The 19,517-nt window shown below is 48.6% G+C and overlaps 1 protein-coding gene and 1 long non-coding RNA gene across 5 annotated transcripts in view; one reads left to right on the top strand and one right to left on the bottom strand.

Moving 5' to 3' along the window:
- Nucleotides 1–6,060: 6,060 nt before the first annotated feature.
- The window catches only part of WBP1L (WW domain binding protein 1 like), a 61,591-nt gene continuing 48,134 nt past the window's right edge, over nucleotides 6,061–19,517 (bottom strand). For all 4 annotated transcript variants that reach the window (XM_086680749.1, XM_086680751.1, XM_086680750.1 and 1 more), the window contains exons 3-4: nucleotides 11,118–11,279; nucleotides 6,061–9,774 (exon numbers count right to left, since the gene is read on the bottom strand). In XM_086680749.1, the coding sequence (XP_086536875.1) occupies nucleotides 9,029–9,774; nucleotides 11,118–11,279 (908 nt within the window). In that variant the 3' untranslated portion in view covers nucleotides 6,061–9,028. The remainder of the gene's footprint in view (nucleotides 9,775–11,117; nucleotides 11,280–19,517) is intronic.
- On the top strand, nucleotides 10,807–17,850 carry LOC147576134 (uncharacterized). Its single transcript, XR_015241800.1, has 2 exons — nucleotides 10,807–11,034; nucleotides 16,288–17,850. It is a non-coding gene; the product is annotated as an uncharacterized LOC147576134 (long non-coding RNA).

Genomic DNA, 19,517 nt, shown 5'->3' with positions numbered 1-19,517 from the left:
CTCTGGAAGGGCCAGTGGGGCAAGGCTGAGACCCTGTCTGGCTATGTTTTCAGAAGAAGAAATCAATGGAGCCCCTGCAAGGAGGGAGGGACAGTTTTCCATTACAGCAGCACCTTCTTCCTTCAAAGAGCTTTGTTAGTCTGGTGGTAAGAGACCATTCCTTACTGTCCCCCCAACTGAGTCCCGGGCTTTACTGGCCAGTAACCTCAGGGTCTTGCTAAAGAGTACACAGAAGAATTTGTGGGCAGCCGTGGCTGACCAGCTCCCATCATAAGCAGTCTGGAAAAATGCCGACACCACAGTGGGCTGATGGGAAAGGGTTTAACTGGAGGTGGCCCTCTCCCTCTCCCAGGGTCCTCTGCCCCCATCAGCTTGTGGCTGGTCTAGAGCCAAGCTACCCTTGGCTTAAAGCAAAGGGGAGTAGATGGGCTGGAGGTGAGTTAAGTATTCTACTCTCCAACTATTGAATCAGATCACTGAGCAGAAGGGAAATGAGAGACTAACCGTTCATTTTGAAGAGGACAAAACTGAGGGCCAGTGGGGGCAAGAGCAGGGGAGGTGCCTTGCCCTAAGTCACACGGCTGCTTAGCATGAGGGCTGGGACTAGAACCCAAGATTTCAATCATGCAGGAGGAGGAGCCAGACATGTTTTCCTTCTCACCTGTTGGGTGTCCGTGCAGAAGGGCTCAGGGTGTCTGGCCGGGGAGAGTACAAACCTGAAGGTCCTTTCAGAAAATGGCCTCATGAACTCTGACTCCTGCCCAAACTGCCCTTCCCCTGCCAAGAAGGCCTTTTCCTACTGACCTAACTTGTCCCATCCTGAGTCTCAGAGGGCAAGCCTTATTCCAGGACATATCTCTTGACTCCCAGCCCCAGTGCTTGTCCCCTTTTCAGCTTCTGTTCCTTGTACTGAATCCCACACCCGCCTAAGCATCCGCTTGGGTTCAAAACGGGTGTAGCGTCCCCCGGGGACCACTATCTGCCCCTGTATCTCCAGAGTTCAAGACTGAAGTCTGAATCTTCTCATGTTCCTTACCCTGCGCATCAACACCTGGCAAGTAGGTTAGACACACAACAGGACTGAATCCAGTGCTCCAAAGCCCTTGGCTAATTGGTCCAGTGATAAACAGACTATCTCCTTATGCATAAGGAAGCCCAGATCTTTGGCAAAGCTAGAAGGGCTTTGCCAAGACCCCACATTTTAAGCCTCAGAATGCCCTTATCCAGTGGTATGATGGTAAGTAAACACTAAACAGTTTCCTGATGCTTGTGGAAGAGAATAGCCCTGATTTGTAGTGTTTGCCAATTGCCATGATGTAAACACTCCCCACTATGAGTAATAATTTCGAGCCACCAATGTGATGTCACTGAACACCGAGCTGGGAAGAGATACATGGTAGTGCTATATGCTATGTATGTAGTAAATACCATTACATAGTATTCCCACCACATGTAGATGTAAATAACCTCAAGGGCATAGATGAAAGTAACAGGTGGTAAAATAATCAGCAAATGGTTAGTTTTGAGTATTTACTACCTTGGTTTTTGTTTTTTTTTTTTTTATTTTTTTTTTCAACGTTTTTATTTATTTATGGGACAGACAGAGACAGAGCATGAACGGGGGAGGGGCAGAGAGAGAGGGAGACACAGAATCGGAAACAGGCTCCAGGCTCCGAGCCATCAGCCCAGAGCCCGACGCGGGGCTCGAACTCACGGACCGTGAGATCGTGACCTGGCTGAAGTCGGACGCTTAACCGACTGCGCCACCCAGGCGCCCCACTACCTTGGTTTTTATTATAATGTACTCATTGGTAGGTTTAAATAGTTTAATTTTTTAATGGTTATTTAATAAACAGCTCATAAAATTCCTGAAAATTTACCAATCGGCTCTTGTGAGCCAAAACAGCTGGCTGTCCCAGGAGAAATGGGCTGTCCTTGTCTTTCAGAAGGGCAGCTCCCCAGAGTCTCCATTCTGAGGGGGACGGAACCACTTCTTTGACACCCTTGGTGTGGAGTGGGGGTGGGTGAGTGTGTGAGTGTTCTGGTGCCTCTGGTGGCCATAAAACCTGAAACAAATGAGGAGCCCTTTCTCTGGTCACACGCCTAGGTGTAAACACCCACCTCTGGAGGAAAGGAATCCAATCATGGAGGTGAGAGGGTCAGGAAGGACTGGATGAGAAGGACACAGGTTCTCGTCCCCAGGCTCCCCAGGTGCCTCGCCCTGGGTCTTAGGCCCATTGCTAGGTTCTTGAACCCATTTCCTCATTTAGAGAGTGGGGTAACTTACCACCTGTGTTGCCCATTATCTGAGGCTCTGGGACGGGTGAAGAGCAGAAAGGACCAGGGAAGCAGGGAAGCTACAGAAGACTGAGAGGTCAGGCTGTGCAGGCAAGTTCTCCCAGTGTTGTCATTTACAGACTCAGACTCACCTTACTCGGCCTTTTAAATGGCAGTTTTCTCAACTGTAACATGGAGGTCTGAGGTGTGCATAGAAACAGTACCACCCACCTCAGAATGTTGCTGAAGGTCAAATACGGACCTACACAATGCGTTTAGTCCTTCGATAAATACTGGCTTTACTGCCACTGCCTACAGCCAGATCCATGAAATGAGTCCTACTCTAACGATGAAGTAGGTGTTGTCCGGACACGTCCATCTTTAGGACAGGACCTCAAGGAACCCTCCCTCGCAGGCCTTGATGATCCTGCCTGCCGCTCCTCCCTCCCTCTCCAGCCAGGGGTATGCTGGCAGCTGGGAAGTAGATGGAGAACCCAGAGACCAACTTCTCATGGTCCCAACACAGAGGGTGCTTTGTAAGATTTTCTAGTGGGATTGGGTTTCTCGACACTTCTTGGTGAGAAGGCATGCAATGGAAGGTTAAACTGGTGGGGAGCAGGCTGAGAGCAAGGAGAAACTTTGGATCAAACAAATCCTCTTCTCCCCTCCAAGCCACCCAAAGGCTCTAACTCCTGAGATTTTTGCAATGTTTCACCCTCCCCGGGGAAGTTACTATTAATGTGTACCACCTATCCCAGGTGTGAGGCCATTTCAGCACAGAGGGCCTCTGGCAGGGATGCCTGGCGTGGTGTGGGGGCCTCTGGAGGCTTCTGACGAGGCCAGGGGGACAAGCAAGGGGGATAAAGTAGCTCCTGAGGAAACAGTGTCTGGCTCACCTTTCACTACGCTTCTTGCCTGCTCACCACCTTTCTCTGACTCCCTCTCGCCTTTGAAAAGAAATCAAAAGTTCTTCGTGTGCCTTGTGAGAACCAATTCTTCAGGGTTCAAATCCCGGCTCTACGGCTTACTAGCTGTGTGGTCTTGGACAAGTCAGTCAACTTCTCTGAATGCTTCAACACTGTTAAGAAAGCAGTCCATACCTCAGATGGCTGTTTGGAGGCTAAAATGGAAAAAAAAAAAAAAAAAAAAAGTACGTAAGATGCTTACACAAGACCCGATAATGCGCAGTCAATAAACAGAACAATGAAGACAAATTACTTTATTACCAGCTTACCTCTCCAGATTCATCTCCTGTCACTTCCCAGAATGCACTTATCTACAGAGATTAAATTGCTAGCAGCTTTAGACATTTCGGCCTCCCATGCTTTTCTGTGCTTTTCGGCACCTGGCACATAGTAGGCATTCAAAAATCTGCAAAACAAACATTTACCTAGGATTCTCTTCACACCATTCTTTACCTGGCAAACTCAGTTTAGTGGTCCCTGCTCCAGGTAGGCCACCCTATACCCCCAGGTGGGTGACATTCTCTTCCAAAGCATGCTGTGCACACATGCTTCATGGTACTTACCATGTGCTCCCAAAACTGTTTACGTGCCTTTTCTCCCCCTTGGGATCCTTAGCTCTTCTGAAGATCAGGAGCCTGGTCTAAGGCATATTTGCATTCCCGATGCCCAGCACATGGTAAGTGCCAGGCTGGGAACCCCAACCCAAACACCTCCTAGGACCCACTGCCCTTACCACTAGGTTCAGGCAGAAGCAGGTTTCCAGGAGGTTCGGGCAACAGTCAAACCCACTCCCCACTTCTCCTGGGTCAAACCCCGCTTTTCCTCCCTGGCTGAAAACAGAGGAAACTGGAGAACAGGGAGTTTCTTGAAATTCCTGTTCATCAAAGCTCCTCTGTTTTGTGCTTCAGAGAATTGGTATTGTCTCCACCTGAACTTGGTCACCTGGGGCAATAGAGACAGACGACGCTATACCTCATTAGAGAAATGAGGAACTCAGTGACCCAGGAACCCCAGGGTGCAGTGAGGGGGCCTCCACGGACCTAGGTATCAAGGGTTCATGCACAGCCTCCAGCACGCAGCCCACGAGAGTGGTACTCCTCTTTTGCCACTCAGACATTAGTTTAATGAAGGCAGGAATGATGTCCTCCCCCCATCCTTTCTAGAACAAAACTGTCTCTAGATGCTAATATGGCTCCCCTGGGCTTACTTGGAGGAGGCCAACAGTTTAAAAGGAACTAGGCAGCAACCATCCCACTAGAGTCACTGAGGGGCCAGAATAGCGACCTCTGTCCCAGGGTCAAAGATGGGCACGGGGGCCTGTCTAGCTTATACTGGACTCTTAGACAATAGTGCTAACTGCAGGTAAACCCAGGGGCGGGGGAAGACAAATGCTGTCAGCATCCTCTGCGGGCCCGTTAGGGAGCGTTCCACTTGGGGAGGCAGGAACGCCCTCCAGGAGGGTTCCAAGATGCACATCATATTGCTTCGCCCACCTACGGGCCACGCAAGGAGAAGTTCTGCTGGGTGGTAGCGTTCCCCTCCCTGGGCAGAGACAGAAGCCTGGTCCTTCCCTTAAGGCAGGGACTTCCTTACATGTGACTCTAAGTTCTAGGTGGATAGTCCTAAGGAGGAGGTAAAATGACAAGTGAAAATGACAAGTGATTCTTTTCTTAGGAAAGAATCACTGGCCCAGGATGGCAGACGCTGGCACACCAGTGGCTCTCCCATGGCCTAGAAATCAGTTCTTAAGTCCCTGCCTGGTAGGCAAGACTTCAAACAAGCCCCCACGATTCCTCAAGATTTCCTCAATCTGTACTGTTGACTTCATCTCAGTCTACCTCCTGTTGTTAACTATTTTACACGGGTGTTTTATCTTCCTGACTGCAACTTAACTTCTAGAGGGCAGAGGTTTTGTCTTAAGTATTTCTTTTGCATTCTCCTCCACATCCAGCACAGTGTTGGGCACAAAGTGGGAGACTCAGTAATACATGCTTTGTGTATCAAATTCCAGGGCCTGTCCACATTTCTATCGTATCATCTCTTTCCTAAAGATTTAAAACAATTTTTTTAATGGTTTATTTATTTTTGAGAGAGACAGAGAGAGAGAGAGAGACAGAGCATGAGCGGGGGTGGGGCCGAGAGAGCAGGAGACACAGAATCTGAAGCAGGTTCCAGGCTCTGAGCTGTCAGCACAGAGGTCAAACGTGGCTCACACCCACGAACAGCACAGCACGATCATAACCTGAGCTGAAGTCAGACGCTCAACCGACTGAGCCACCCAGGTGCCCCCAAGATTTTTATTATTTTTAAGTGATCTCTACATCCAATGCGGGGTTCGAACTCACAAGCCTGAGATCAAGAGTCACGCTCCACCGACTGAGCCCACCAGACATCCCCCTATCACATCATTAAAAGATCTCACGGAGTGCTTGCCTTCTTTCAAATGTCATTTCAGCTTCCAGGTATGTGAGAAAACTTGTTTCTGCTTTTTTTGTGTGTCTGATTCTAACCTGCTTGTGGAACTTTACAAAGTATTCCAAACATCAGAAATACACCCTTCGCAGAGAGAGGGTTTAGGGAAAACTCCTTAGGACAAAGTGTGGCCTCAGCAGAAGCATTACCCAGCCTGCCCTTGGTCCCGTGGTCTCTGCTCGGGCCAGGGGCCTGTCCTCAACCGCTCCGTGACTTCTCTCGGTCCCTGTGTGGACCAGGGAAAAATGCAGCTAGGAATCTTGCAGGATGAGCCTTGAAGTATGAGGAAGGGGAACAACAACAACAACAAAAACCCAAAGTGCTGCAAGAAAAGAAGAACAGTCGCGTTTTTGGGATCGATTTTATTTGGGCTTCTCACAGTGGTTAGAGCCACTCTGTCTTCAGAACAATCACAGCACAGGAAATGCGTCACCGAGACTGCCCAGAAAAGTCTGACCAGCTGAATCTTATTGCTTAAAATACACATATTCACAAGAACTGACAAATGGTGATGTGCCTCACACAGGAATGTGTTAGCATTTGCAAATCTTCTGACTGTAGCACCAAACCCTCGACCAGACCAACCCCTTCCTTCTTGTTCACCTGGAAAACCAGATTCAGTCAAATCTCCCTGGCCCCCTGACTAGTCCTTCAGCTCCCTATTTCCACCTCTCTCCTGGCAGGGGAGCCCCCCCCCCTTGGCAGGGGTCGGACTGTGACCCCTGGAATCAAGCCCGGCTCCGGCAGCTCCATTTTCTTCTTCTCATGCCTTTAGGGCAGGACGCTGCAGTGACCCCAACAGTTAACACGCAGGCCAGTTCCCCACTCCCAACTGGGGAAGGAAACTTGAGAGGGCCAGGCTTCATCCATTTGATCAGTTAACTGAAGAAGGATTCATTCTGGTGAATCCTTCAGTGAGTTGTTTGGGATTTTATTTAAAAAACAACAACAACAACAACAACAACAACAACAACAACAACAACGGTGGAAGGAAAGGCATCTGAGGGCTGCAGACACACTCCCACCCACTCCTGCCACACACGGGCTTGCTTGCACGACACTGGACCTCGGCAGAGAGAGGTAAGCCCTTTGGCTCTGTGGTGTCTCCCAAACTCTCCTGGCAATTCCAGGCACAGGGCTGACGTCTGGGCCACAGCTAGTCCAAGCTTGTCACTGAAGATCCAATCAAGCTTCTGTCTGAAGTTCCGCCTTCGCCTTCTGTGCCGAGTGGTTTTGAACACCCCCTGGGGGCTGACACCTAGGGCCAGGAGGCGCCAAGGGGGGCAGACAGGTTCAGAGCACATTTCCATTTACAGGGAACAGAACACAGGCCTCCGAGTGTCCACGGAGCGATGTGCAAATTGCAGTGATGGGTAGAGGAAAGCCTCTACTTCGAGCACAGTTGTCTCTGGCAGACGCGGGGCTGGGGGGGTGGGGGGAGGCCTGCCATTGACAATGCTGCTGGATACACCCGAGTACACAGTCAGACGTTTGTTCAGTAAACAGTAAATGTGTAAAATAAATTACCTTGAGAGCGCCATTTCTGCTCTGAACGTGTGGTCGACGTGAGCACAATGGCTGCCATTCAAAGTATATTCACAGGAAAACAGGGCTGGGGGCTCACACACAATGGACAGACACACAAAGGTTATCCCAAAAGTCATTGTACACAGACTTCACTTTGTTCAACATGGATTTTGGTTTTGTGGACTCCAAACGCAGACACTCGTTCACCTCACAGCCTTGGATTTGTCTATTTTTGTACAAATATATATATATATATATATATATATATATATATATATATATATATATATATATATTTCCTTTCTTACTGCAATGTCAATGCCGAATGTGAATATCATCGTTCGAGAGAGGGGGAAAGAACCAAACTCTTCATATGAACAGCACTGGACAGGGAATGTTAGTTTTAGCTGTTTGCTTTCTCCATTCAGGTTATTCCTATCAAAGCTCAACTACAGTAATAAGGATCCTGCAGGCCCTCTGGACCACTGCCTTCACCCTCCTACCGGGGCCACTTAGGCTCTTTACATAGGCTACAAAAATAGTTACCCCACTCAAAAAGGGGGCTGGGGAAGGACTGGGAAAGGGCATGAAAACCACAGATAACCAAGGCATTTTTTTTTTTTCCGAGTGGTCAGTTTAAAAAAAACAAAAACAAAAAAAACCCCAGAAGAACGTATTCAGAATCAAGAGAAAATACTGTGTAAAAGCCAGGCTATGGGACCACTCTTTCTGAGGGCCCACAGCCTCCTCATTTGTTCATAGAGAACAGCGAGACATGAAGGCCTGCAGACTGTGTGTTTGGGTGGGGGAGGACCCTGGTCACCCGTAGGCACAGAGCAAAGGACAGAGATGCAGAGAGTTGCACCCAGATCCACTGCCACGGCTTAGGGCCTCCTGCGGTTCCACAGAAGTTCAAGATAGCCCCAAGCCTGCCCAGGAAGCATCTCCTCCTGGCTCAAAGGCAGCCAGGCTCTTTAAAGGTCAACTTGGGATAGAGGCACAGACTTCCCTTTTCTGGCCTGCCCCCACTGATAAAGTTCTTGTTTTCAGCTCTGTTGTTGTTTAAAGAGAAACCAAAAAGAAGGTGATGTGATGTTCCACACTGAACCAGTCTTGTGGCCAGCCAAAACCTGCTGGGAAGGGCCCCTCAAGGATGCCCAGTGGTACACTGACCTGATCACCTGGAATCTGAGAGCAGCAAGCCCCCCACCAACCTACCACACAACTGCCTATCAGCTCTCCTCTTCCCCCAGGACGAGCCCAGTTCTGGCTCTGCAGACATTGGCAGCGAGGGGTGACAATCCCTGGGCCTCTGCGGCCTTCCTTATTCACCCAGGGCTGAGACCTGCCACCTCTCCCAGGCTGAGACACAGCAAAGTTCTCTTAAATGAACACCAGAGCATAAATCCACTCCACCACCAAAGTCACCTCAGGGCACAGTCTCAGCCCCCTCCTTGGGGCTTCTGAAACACACATCTCTCTGACCCAAGCAGGTACTGAGATATGACTTGAAAAGAGAAAAGGGGGGACAGGGTGGGATATGAGGAATGAGTCACAGAACGAACCAACCTCTCAGCCCTCCACAACGCTGTGCTCCTGTGGGCAGAGAGGCATCCACACCCCCAGCTGCAGCTGGAGACGTAGGAAAATGCAGGAGCGAGGGGCGGGGGGCAAAAAACGGAAGTGGCTGTACCACTTTTTCTGAAAGTCACTTAATGCTTCTGTCATGATGCTCCCCCCTACCCTGGTTGCTGTGCCAAGTTCTCAGGCCACAGACAGGGCCTGCTCTAGCTGGGGGAGCTGCTGCTCTGCGAGTTTGGGGAGTCCTGCTCATTGATGGTGTTCAGCAGCAGGCACGCGGGCGGCCGTGGCAGGTGGGGGTGCCCGGGCTCTCGGGCCTGCTCCTCGGAGGGCTGGCAGAGCCCTTCCTCCTCGTCGCCGGGGGGCCGCACGTGGCAGCTGTCACAGAAGTCCAGGGGCCCATCCAGAGCGTCATCAATGAGCGTGTTGAACTCTTTGAGGTCGTCGTCATGGTGGCCCCGGTTGCACACACACACCTCGATGCCCGAGTCACCCGTGAAGCGGCGATGTCGGCCGGGAGTCTTGTCTTTGCTATCGGGGAGGGCGCTGCCTTGCTCGGAGCTGTGATCTCTCAGCAGCTCCTCCTTACAGTCGGAATCTTTGTCCAGGAAGGCCCCAGGGTCCAGCTCCCCCAGGCCGGCCACAGAGCCACTGGGCTCCATCCCAGGGGCTTTGGTGGCTGCTGTGCTGGCTGGCACGTCGGAGGGCTCAGGGTCAGCGATGCTCGGGGGTCTCGTGCTGCTTCTGCTGGGCCCCGACAAGGGGCTGCTCTGCGCCCCCTGGGGGCCCCTGGTGGGATCGGCGCCCGGGGGGCTGCCGCCTGTGGGGCCACACTGCGCAGGCAGCTGCTGCTGCTGCTGCTGTAGCTGGAAGGCACTGTACGGTGGGGGAGGAGTCGGAGGTCGGTTCACCACTTCCTCATAAGGAGGTAGTAAATAGTTTGGCAAAAACCCTAAAATGGGGAGGCAGGGAGGAGAAATTACCGCACTGGCAATTGTTGTAGGACACACTGCAAAGCTTGCACTAAACATATGCCTCTTCCCCATCCCCACCCCCCATACCCGTGAAGTGACAGCTACAGCTCCTGCTTGTGGGCAGGGCAGGGGGATGGGACAACTGTGCAGAGGAGGAGGGACAGACTGGGAGTGACCTAATCTAGCTTCTTGAAATCTGAGAGCCCCTAAAGCTGCTTCATAGGCAAGACTTCTGCCTGTCTGCAGTTAAGGCAGAGGGTTAGGCAAGTGTGGTGGATGGCCAAGAGATCGTTCCTGCCAGCAACGGATCTGTTTCCACATGCCCCCAAGTCTCATGTTTCTTGCTCAGACTGTGTCCTCCATCTATGTCCCATAAGGCCTCAGGGTCAGGGACCCTAATTTAAGACTTCCTGACAACGTTTTTTCCCCCCTCCCCACCCCACCACCCTTCCAGATGCATATGATGTAAAGGGCCCTTTTTTCTGGGAGGGTAGAAATCTGTGTTGTCCCTCAATCTAGTGTGGCTGGAGGTGGTCTAGGAGACAAACCAAGCCTCATCCTGACTCAGATCAGGAGCGGGTGGGTTACCAGCGAAGGGGGAGGGTCCTGCCAACCAAGGCTTATTATCTTTCGAATGTGCTGAATGTCTCAAGGCACAGATGGTCTGGTTATAACAATAACTGCTAGCATTTACTGAGCACTTACTATATGCCGGGCACTGTGCTAAGCACTTAATGCTTCCGGATGTGTAATTCCACACCTGTGGCCACTTTCTTTTATAGAACACACTGTAGAATGGCTGGGCCTCCAATGACCCTTTGAGAGGTCATGTGTGAAGAACCTCCCCCCGGGGAAGTCACGTGAGTGTCCTTCAGTGAGTCACCACGTTTCTTGGTTCTCAGGAAGTCCCAGTGTCACCACCACAACCCCCCCTCCCCCCCCCCCCCCCCCCCGCCCCAGCCACCATCTGCCTCTTTTATGGCAGCCTTGGCTCAGGCATATCACAGGGCAGTTAGCAAAATGGAAGGATTTCAGGCCACAGGAATCTAAACCTTGATTTACTCACATCATACATCCTCTGACCATCTGCCTTAAAAAAATAATTTGCTAAAGGATCCAAAACCCGGTCAGAACCTGGCCGGTGTGGATTTGGACCAGACCAGCGGCTTCACATGCTCCTCTGTGCCGAAGGGGAGTGCCCCTCATTCCCACAGCTGCAAGACTCTGTGCTGTGCTGGGTAAGAGGACCCACTGGGGCCCACAGTCTGTGTGTCCTCCCTGGGGTGGGGGGGGGGGGGTTGGCGGCTTTTCGTGTACGTACTGAAATAAAATGGCAGCGCTGAGTAATTGTGGGCCTCTCGGTAGGCGATCAGGTTGATTTCATGCTGCCGCTGCTGGGCCTGAAGGCGATGCTTGGCTCGGCGGTGGTGGCACACACAGCAGCAGCTCAGGATGATGATGATGGTCCACACCAGCCAGAACCCTGGGGGCGGGGAGGAAGGCAGAGAGGCACACGCAGCTCGTGAACAGCAGCCAGAGGGGCAGCTTTCTGAGTGTGTGTGTGTGGGGGGGGGGGTCCCCAGACAGTGCCCACCTGGTCGAGGCTGGCACTGTCGGGCCTCACTGAGTGAATTCGTATTTGGAACCTGTGTTCAATTTTCACACGTGCTTGTGCCAGAGTGAAAGATGGGGTGGGAGAGGGTGACAGGCACCTGTCTGGCACCGCTGGGCCTACGTGTTAGGTTTGGTGGGCATGAAATATGCTCACCTTTTAGGACAGCACACTCCTCCTCTTTTTGTCCCGGACACAAATGCTTCGGCCCTTCTTATTACGCATCTCCCACCCCCACCTCCAAGCCCTGCTCAGTACCGTACGGCCAGTCCACAGCCTCACTTCCTGCTGCTATATGAGACTACTCACCAAAAGCAAAGAGCCCCTCAAAATCCCAGTGGATTAGCAACTGCAAAGGGCCTTGGAAGGGCTGCCTGATAAGAGAATTCTTAGGATTCTCTTGATATCACCAAAAAGATCACGGGCTTTTTCTCTTCCACGCACACTGGTGTAATACAAGTCACTAAAGTTATACTTGGAAAAATTCTAATCGCCTCAGGTCCATCTCTTCCCTAGAGAGTGTAAATGACTTCCTCTGCTCTTGATATAATCCAGTACAATTCCATCCCCTACCGTTGCAAATAACACCCCCACCTCCCTTTGGCCTGTGATCACATTAGACTCGGGGCCATTAGCAGCCTCCCCTTCCCCAGGCCGACTATTTCTTCTTGTTTCCCACTGTGTTCTCTTGGGTCAGACTCAGAGAATCTTTGCAAACCCCAATATAAGACCCCTCCCCAATCTTCAAATGTATGCAGAAAATCCTTGAGCAATTTTGTTAAAAAAAAAAAAAAGAAACACACACACACACACACACACGGAGGGGAAGAGACTGGAAGGAAAAACACAAAAATAGTGACTTATTTTTAAGTGGTAGGATTAGGAGAAATTTCAATTTTGCCCTTAAAATTATAAACCTGGAAACAAAGTAAATTAAACTTAAAAATGTCTGTGACCAATTTTATATTTTTGCTGTCCTTTCTTTAAAAAATTAAGAGGGGAAGATGCCTGGCTGGTTCAGTAAGTGGAGCATAGACCTCTTTTGGGTCGTGAATTCAAGCCTCACATTCGGAGGAGAAATTACTTAAAAAATAATAATAATAAATTTCTAGATAGGTTTTTAAGTTCTTCTGGTAATGTATTCACACAATGAAATGACATAAATCATTTAACAATATTCATAGAATCGTACTTTTGACATATAGAGATGTTTCTAACATTAAGTGAAAAAACCAGGGCACCTGGGTGGCTCAGTTGGTTAAGCGCCTCTTGATTTCAGCTCTGGTCATGATCTCAGTTTGTGGGTTTGAGTCCCACAGCAGGATCTGTGCTGGCAGTGCAGAGCCTGCATGGGATTCTCTCCCTCATTCTCTCTCTGTTCCTCCCCCACTTGTACGCGTGTGTGCTCTCTCTCAAAATAAATAAATAAACATTAAAAAAAAAAAAAAAAGAAAAGTAAAATACAAAACAGCATAAAATACGATCCTGGGGCACCTGGGTGGCTCAGTCAGTTAGGCATACAACCCTTGATCTTAGCTCAGGTCACGATCTCATGGTTTGTGAATTTGAGCCCCTCTGTGATGTTCAGCACAGAGCCTGCTTGGTATTCTCTCTCTCCCTCTCTCAAAAAATAAATAAATAGGGGCGCCTGGGTGGCTCGGTCGGTTAAGCGTCCGACTTCGGCTCAGGTCATGATCTCGCGGTCCGTGGGTTCGAGCCCCGCATCGGGCTCTGTGCTGACAGCTCAGAGCCTGGAGCCTGTTTCAGATTCTGTGTCTCCCTCTCTCCCTGACCCTCCCCTGTTCATGCTCTGTCTCTCTCTGTCTCAAAAATAAATAAACGTTAAAAAAAATTAAAAAATAATAATAATAAATGAATAAACATTAAAAAAAAAAAAGGGAAGCCACCTTTGACCTGGATGACAGGACAGTAGATTTTCTGGTATTAGATCTCCTGTTTTTTGCTTATCTGCATTTCAAATTTCTCTAAGGTGAGCATGTAGTTCTTAAAAATAAAAAGGATATATATAGTTCTCAATAAAAAATTTAGCTGAGTTTAAGGTGAGTTGTTACTAAGAACAGATTACTGTTCATTTGTTCTCTACACCTGATTAATTTCAATTTTTTTTTTTGTTTGTTTGTTTTTATTTTATTTTTGGGACAGAGAGAGACAGAGCATGAACGGGGGAGGGGCAGAGAGAGAGGGAGACACAGAATCGGAAACAGGCTCCAGGCTCTGAGCCATCAGCCCAGAGCCCGACGCGGGGCTCGAACTCACGGACCGCGAGATCGTGACCTGGCTGAAGCCGGACGCTTAACCGACTGCGCCACCCAGGCGCCCCAAATTTCAATTTTTTCTATTACAAATGTTACCTGTATTTTTGATTACCTGCTTTGTGATGATAAATTTGTGTTTAGAACTTAAGCATTTTCACATGAATCTCTTACCAGAATGAGTTAAGATTATTAAGAAAAAAAAGGTGGGGCGGTGGGGGGGGTGCGCCTGGGTGGTTCAGTCGGTTAAGGGTCTGACTTCAGCTCAGGTTATGATCTCACGGTTTGTGAGTTCCAGACCCCACATCAGGCTCTGTGCTGACAGCTCAGAACCTGGACCCTGCTTCGGATTCTGTCTCCCTCTCTCTCTACCCCTCCACCACTCATGCTCTGTCTCTCTCTCAAAAATAAACATCTAAGAAAAAAAATTTTTAAGAATAAAAATAACTTAAAATAAATTCTAAAAAAAAGCCCTGGGATTCCTGGTTGGCTCATTCGGTAGACTGTGTGATCTCAGGGTTGTGAGTTTGAGCCCCGTGCTGGATACAGAGCTTACTTTAAAAAAAAAAAAAAAAAAAAAGCCCCCCTTTCCCCCAAACAAACTTGTATGTGAATAAACCTGCTTTTATTCCCCATTTGTACCAGAATACAATATTCCAAAAGATTGCACTGACATTTAGGGTGTGGCTTCTGGCAATGGCTCTTTCTGTCCCCCAGGGGTGTTCCTGCTGAATCTTCTCACAAAGCCACCACAGTGAAACGGGACAGTGGTACAGCAGCCTGGCCCTGGCAGGCGGGCAACACCATTGTATGTATGACACCTAATTGCTTTCAGCACATGTCAGTGTTCAATGGAACCTTCTCCTGAGGCCTCCCAACCAGAGAACAGGTGGAGGACAATGGGCTGAGGATTTTTTCCCTTTATCCCATCGGCAAACAGAAAAACCCCATTTCTTTTTTTTTTTTTTTTAACATTTATTTATTTTTTAGAGACAGAGAGAGACAGAGAAAGACAGAGCATGAGCTGGGGAGGGGCAGAGAGAGGGAGACACAGAATCTGAAGCAGGCTCCAGGCTCTGAGCTGTCAGCACAGAGCCTGATGCGGGGCTGGAACCCACTAACCATGAGATCATGACCTGAGCCGAAGTTGGACGCTGAACCAACTGAGCCACCCAGGCACCCCTACCATTTTTTTTTTTTTTTTAATGTTTATTTATTTTTGAGAGAGACAGAGACAGAATGCGAGTGGGTTGGGGCAGAGAGAGAGGGAGACACAGAATCTGAAGCAGGTTCGAGGCTCTGAGCTATGAGCACAGAGCCCAATATGGGGCTCAAACTCACAAACCGTACGATCATGACCTGAGCCGAAGTTGGACACTCAACAGAGCCACCCAGGCGCCCTGAAAAACCCCATTCCTAAGCAGAGAACATACACATAAGGTGAAGTCAAGAAGTCTCCTTTGTGGTCTTTCCCAGACTCGCTAATGACCTTTGCTTAATTTCACTTATATTTTTCTCTCCTGCTGCTGGTTGACTGAGGACTGGATAAACACCATCACAAGAGCCCTCAGAAATGGTGCTGAGGCCAGAGAAGAGCTCTGGGAGGGAAGTGGTTCCCTGATGCTGTCCCGTAACATCCTCAGCCCCTGCCATCTGGATCTGTGACCCTTTTCAGGGCTGGGGGTTGGTGGCACAAAAAAGTACAGTGCATTCTGCTGAAGAGTCTGGTTTCCAAATGCATTTTAGAGTCCAGTCTAAGAGTTTCTGGGCTAACCACTCGTCCATATTACCTATATTTCTCTCACCTGCCCAGCATAGTCTCACAATCCTTTATATTTCTTGGTATACCTTTAACGTACATTCTCTCATTAGATAATTAGCATCCAACTCAACTAGTTTTTACCTCCCAAGGCATTTTTTTCAGTAGTTTCTTACCTAAAAGGTAAACCAACTTTTAACCTTTATGCTGCAATATAAATGATCCAGGGACAGTATTTCTCATTTTATAGACTATATAAGAAACATGATTTTATTTTTTAATGTTTTGTTTTTCTTTTTTAAAAATACTTATGTATTTTTATTTTGAGAGAGAGAGGGCGAGAGGGAGAGGGAGAGAGAGAGAATCCCAAGCAGGACCCACGCTGTCAGCACAGAGCCCCACTCCGGGCTTGATCTCACGAACCACCAAGATCACGACCTGAGCCAAAACCAAGAGCCAGATGCTTAACCAACTGAGTCACCCAGGTGCCCCAATGTTCATCAGATTCTTAAGTGAATCCTTCATCCAGAAAAAAGACTGAGATCCACCAAACTAGGAGTATAACAGAAAAACAGATTTTTTTTTTTTTAAAGGAAAAATTAGGCAGGGCAGGAGACTGGGGGAAGAAATGAGACAACTAGAACACACACCCTTAGCAAAACTGCCTTAGTCATATCTAAGAGAGCACCAGACAACTCATGCGTCCATTGAAATTCCACCACGCCACTTCTTTTCATGTAGAATAACAGGTAGAAAAATTCTCCCTACCAGGTACCAGTTGTGTGATGTTATATTTATGTTACAAGTCTCAAAATGAGTTCTAATTTGTTCATTTCTTTTTTTTAAGTTTTTATTTATTTAGGTAATCTCTACACCCAACATGAAGGTTGAACTCACCACCCCAAGATCAAGAGTTGCATACTCTTTCAACTGAGCCAGCCAGACACCCCTCTTCAGTTCTACTACAGTATGACAAAAGATTATGTGTGTGGGTCAAAACGGAGGGAAATCTAACTTGGAAGCAGAATGCGACTAGTGGCAAGATGGTGTGTTAGCACAGGTCCAGAAAAGACCCTTAATGAGCTGGTCCCAATGGTGGGGTTAATGTGGGAAGGCAAAAGGCATTCTCGTCTGGCCCTCACAAAATGGACTCTCTTGGGAGTCACTGGAGTCAAAGTAATGTCCCACCAAGTTTAAAAGGGAGATATCCAGACTGGTCCCTCCGGAGTTGTACAAACTTTTGATCTTTTTGCTAGATTTCACAAACAAGGAAGAAAGTTTACAAAAGGAAAACCTAATGAAAGAGACACACAGAGAAAGACAGAAGCATGCCCTCCTTTCCAAACACACATCTACCCAGAGACTACATTCCCCAATGACAACTTTGAAAGCTGTGATCTCATGGTGGGGAGCATTTGTCATGCTAAGCAAAACAGAAAACAAGTTTTGAAAAACAATCACAGTTCAATGTAGGAACTGAGTCATGTGCCCCAGAGTTCACTATAAACTTGGGAAAACACCACTCCCCAACGGGGCAGGAAATTCCTCATTAGGAAGCCAAAGCATACTGTAAATTAGCTCTCCTTCTACGTCATAGGATGGTGGGTGACCTCCCTGGCCCCTTAAAGCTCTCAGCAGGAGCTCCTGCCACTGCCTCTGTGGAAAAGGCCTGAATTAGGGAACAGAAGACCCCAGAAGACTTACAAGTTCATCTGAAAGACTGGACAAGCTTCCTATAAGCATGACTGCAGTTACAGAAGGGAAGAGGCAGTGACCTGGATTCAAATCACAGCTCACAAAACTACTTCCTAGCTTTGTGACCTTGGTAATTTTGTTTTCACTTCCTTCACCTGTAAAATGGGAGAATAACAGTTTCTACCTTACCGGTCACTGTGAGGAATAAACAAGTTGATATATGGAGAGTCCTCAGAACCATGCTTGGCATATAATAAGTTCTCTAGATTGTTACTACTATTCTTGTTACAGGTATGACCACCTATGGGAAGGGTTTTCTTTCCATTCCTCTTTTATTCCCCCCAAAAAATACTCCGTAAAAAAGCAACAGTGGAACAAGTCCAAAGTCTGCTTCTCAGTTCTGTTCTTGGCTACATTCATTGGAAAGCTAGCCCAAGTACTACTGAGGAACCTACTTTTGTCCAGAAGCCTGGACCTCTAGGAGCAGGGGTCCAATCGGGGCTTAGAAGAAGGCCCCAGCTTCCCACTCTCCACCCTGCTAAGGGTGGCAAATGCCATGGGCCTTCCTTACAAGCAGCCCAACAATGGACATCTTAAGATAACTAAAAAGGAAAATTTAACAGGTGGAAAACAAGCGGGGCAGTCTTAAACAGAACTTCATGTCACCTCAGAGGGATTCCACTGCCCAGAAACACTCCCCTCTCCCTAACTAAGGCCCAAACAAGGGAAAACTGATACCCGGGTGAAGGTCCCTCAAATTATCTCAGGAGCAGAAATTCCCAGCTCTGACCTCTCCCTGGACAATGTAGCTTGGTGAGTGGAAAGAGCCCTAGGATGAGAATCGGGAGATCCAGGTTCAGGATCTTTAGCCTTGAGCATGTTGGTGGCCTCTCTCACCTTTGGTTTTCCTCTTTGCTCTACTTGTGCCATGAAGGGCATCCTCAGGTGGAAATTAAACACGCACATTCCGGACCTTCCACGACCTGGGACCATCACCTTCTAGTCTGGCTCATAGTTCTGGAAGGGGGTGGCTTTGGAGGGAGGCATACTGACTCTACCAGTCATCTGCATCCAAATGAACAGTTACTTAACGCCCCTGGGTCAGGACATGGGGATGATATGCGTACCTAGCAGGGTTGCTCTTGGGGTGAAAGGAGATGATGTGATTGAAGACCTTACCAGTGCCTCATATGTAGCAGAGCTCTGTGCACATTAGCTCACTTCCTGCTCCTTCCCAGACAAGCCCCACAGGCCCGGGGGAAGGGTGAACAACATCACGCGTACAATGTTCTTTCCCATGGGGTCCTGGCCTATGCTGTTCCTCTGCCTGCAAAGCCACTGTACCCTTCTTCATGTTCATGTGTTTAATTTTTTTTTTTAACGTTTATTTTATTTTTGAGAGATAGAGAGAGAGCGTGAGGAGGGAGGGGCAGAGAGAGAGATGGAGACACAGAATCTGAAACAGCCCCTAGGCTTTGAGCTGTCAGCACAGAGCCCAATGCAGGGCTCAAACCCATGAACTGTGACATCATGACCTGAGCTGAAGTCAGATGCTTAACCAACTAAGCCCCCCAGGGGCCCCTATGTTCTTCATAAGTTTAAATCCTATCCACCCTTTAGGGTGCACTTCAAATCCCACCTCTTCCACGAAGGCTGCCTGAATCTTGGCTAGCCAAAGCAAACTCTCCTGAACATTCACAGTGGTCCTGCCACATACATTCCACTCTCAGTGTTACTAGTGGGGAGCTGTGTCTTATCTCCTCTCTCTGCTAGGAGATTCCCTGTTGACAGCAAGGATTATGTATGACTCCCCACAGTTTCTAACACAGAAGAGGTCAGAGCATCAAGTAGGAGTTTGTTAGGACCACAAATTCTCAAGTCCACCTCAGACCTACTGAATAAAAAACTGGGAGCAGGGCCGAGAGCTCTGTGTTTTAATAAGCCCTCCAGGAAATTTGGATGCTTGCCAAATTTTGAGAACCACTGGAGTAAGGGTTTACTGAATGAATAAATGACTGAATAATGAATTAAAGTACAAGTGCCATAAAAATGCATGGGGTAACAATAATGATGATGACCAGCCCTTATAGCCTTAGTGCTAAAACAGGACCTTCGCTTCCCATTTGATGCAGGCCCAGTAATAACTACTGGCTTAGGTTACAACTGAAAGGGAGAAAGGGTGCTGATGAAGCCTAAGGTCTGTATGTGCGTGTGTGCGTGTGTGTGTGTGCGCGCGCGCGCGCGCACACGACACTCTTCGGCACACAGGAAAATTCAGCTCAGTAGAGATGAAAGGGTTGGTGGAAATGGCATTTTTCCCTTTTTTCCCTGAGGCCTTCCCTGTAGGCAACTGTGGTTAAAGAGGTACTCGGTCTGACAGAA

This window comes from Puma concolor, chromosome D2, assembly GCF_028749965.1.
Source record: "Puma concolor isolate L17-30 chromosome D2, mPumCon1.1.hap2, whole genome shotgun sequence".
Classification (NCBI taxonomy): domain Eukaryota; kingdom Metazoa; phylum Chordata; class Mammalia; order Carnivora; family Felidae; genus Puma; species Puma concolor.
Note: the sequence above shows the minus strand (reverse complement) of the source record. Positions and strands in the feature narration are given on the sequence as shown.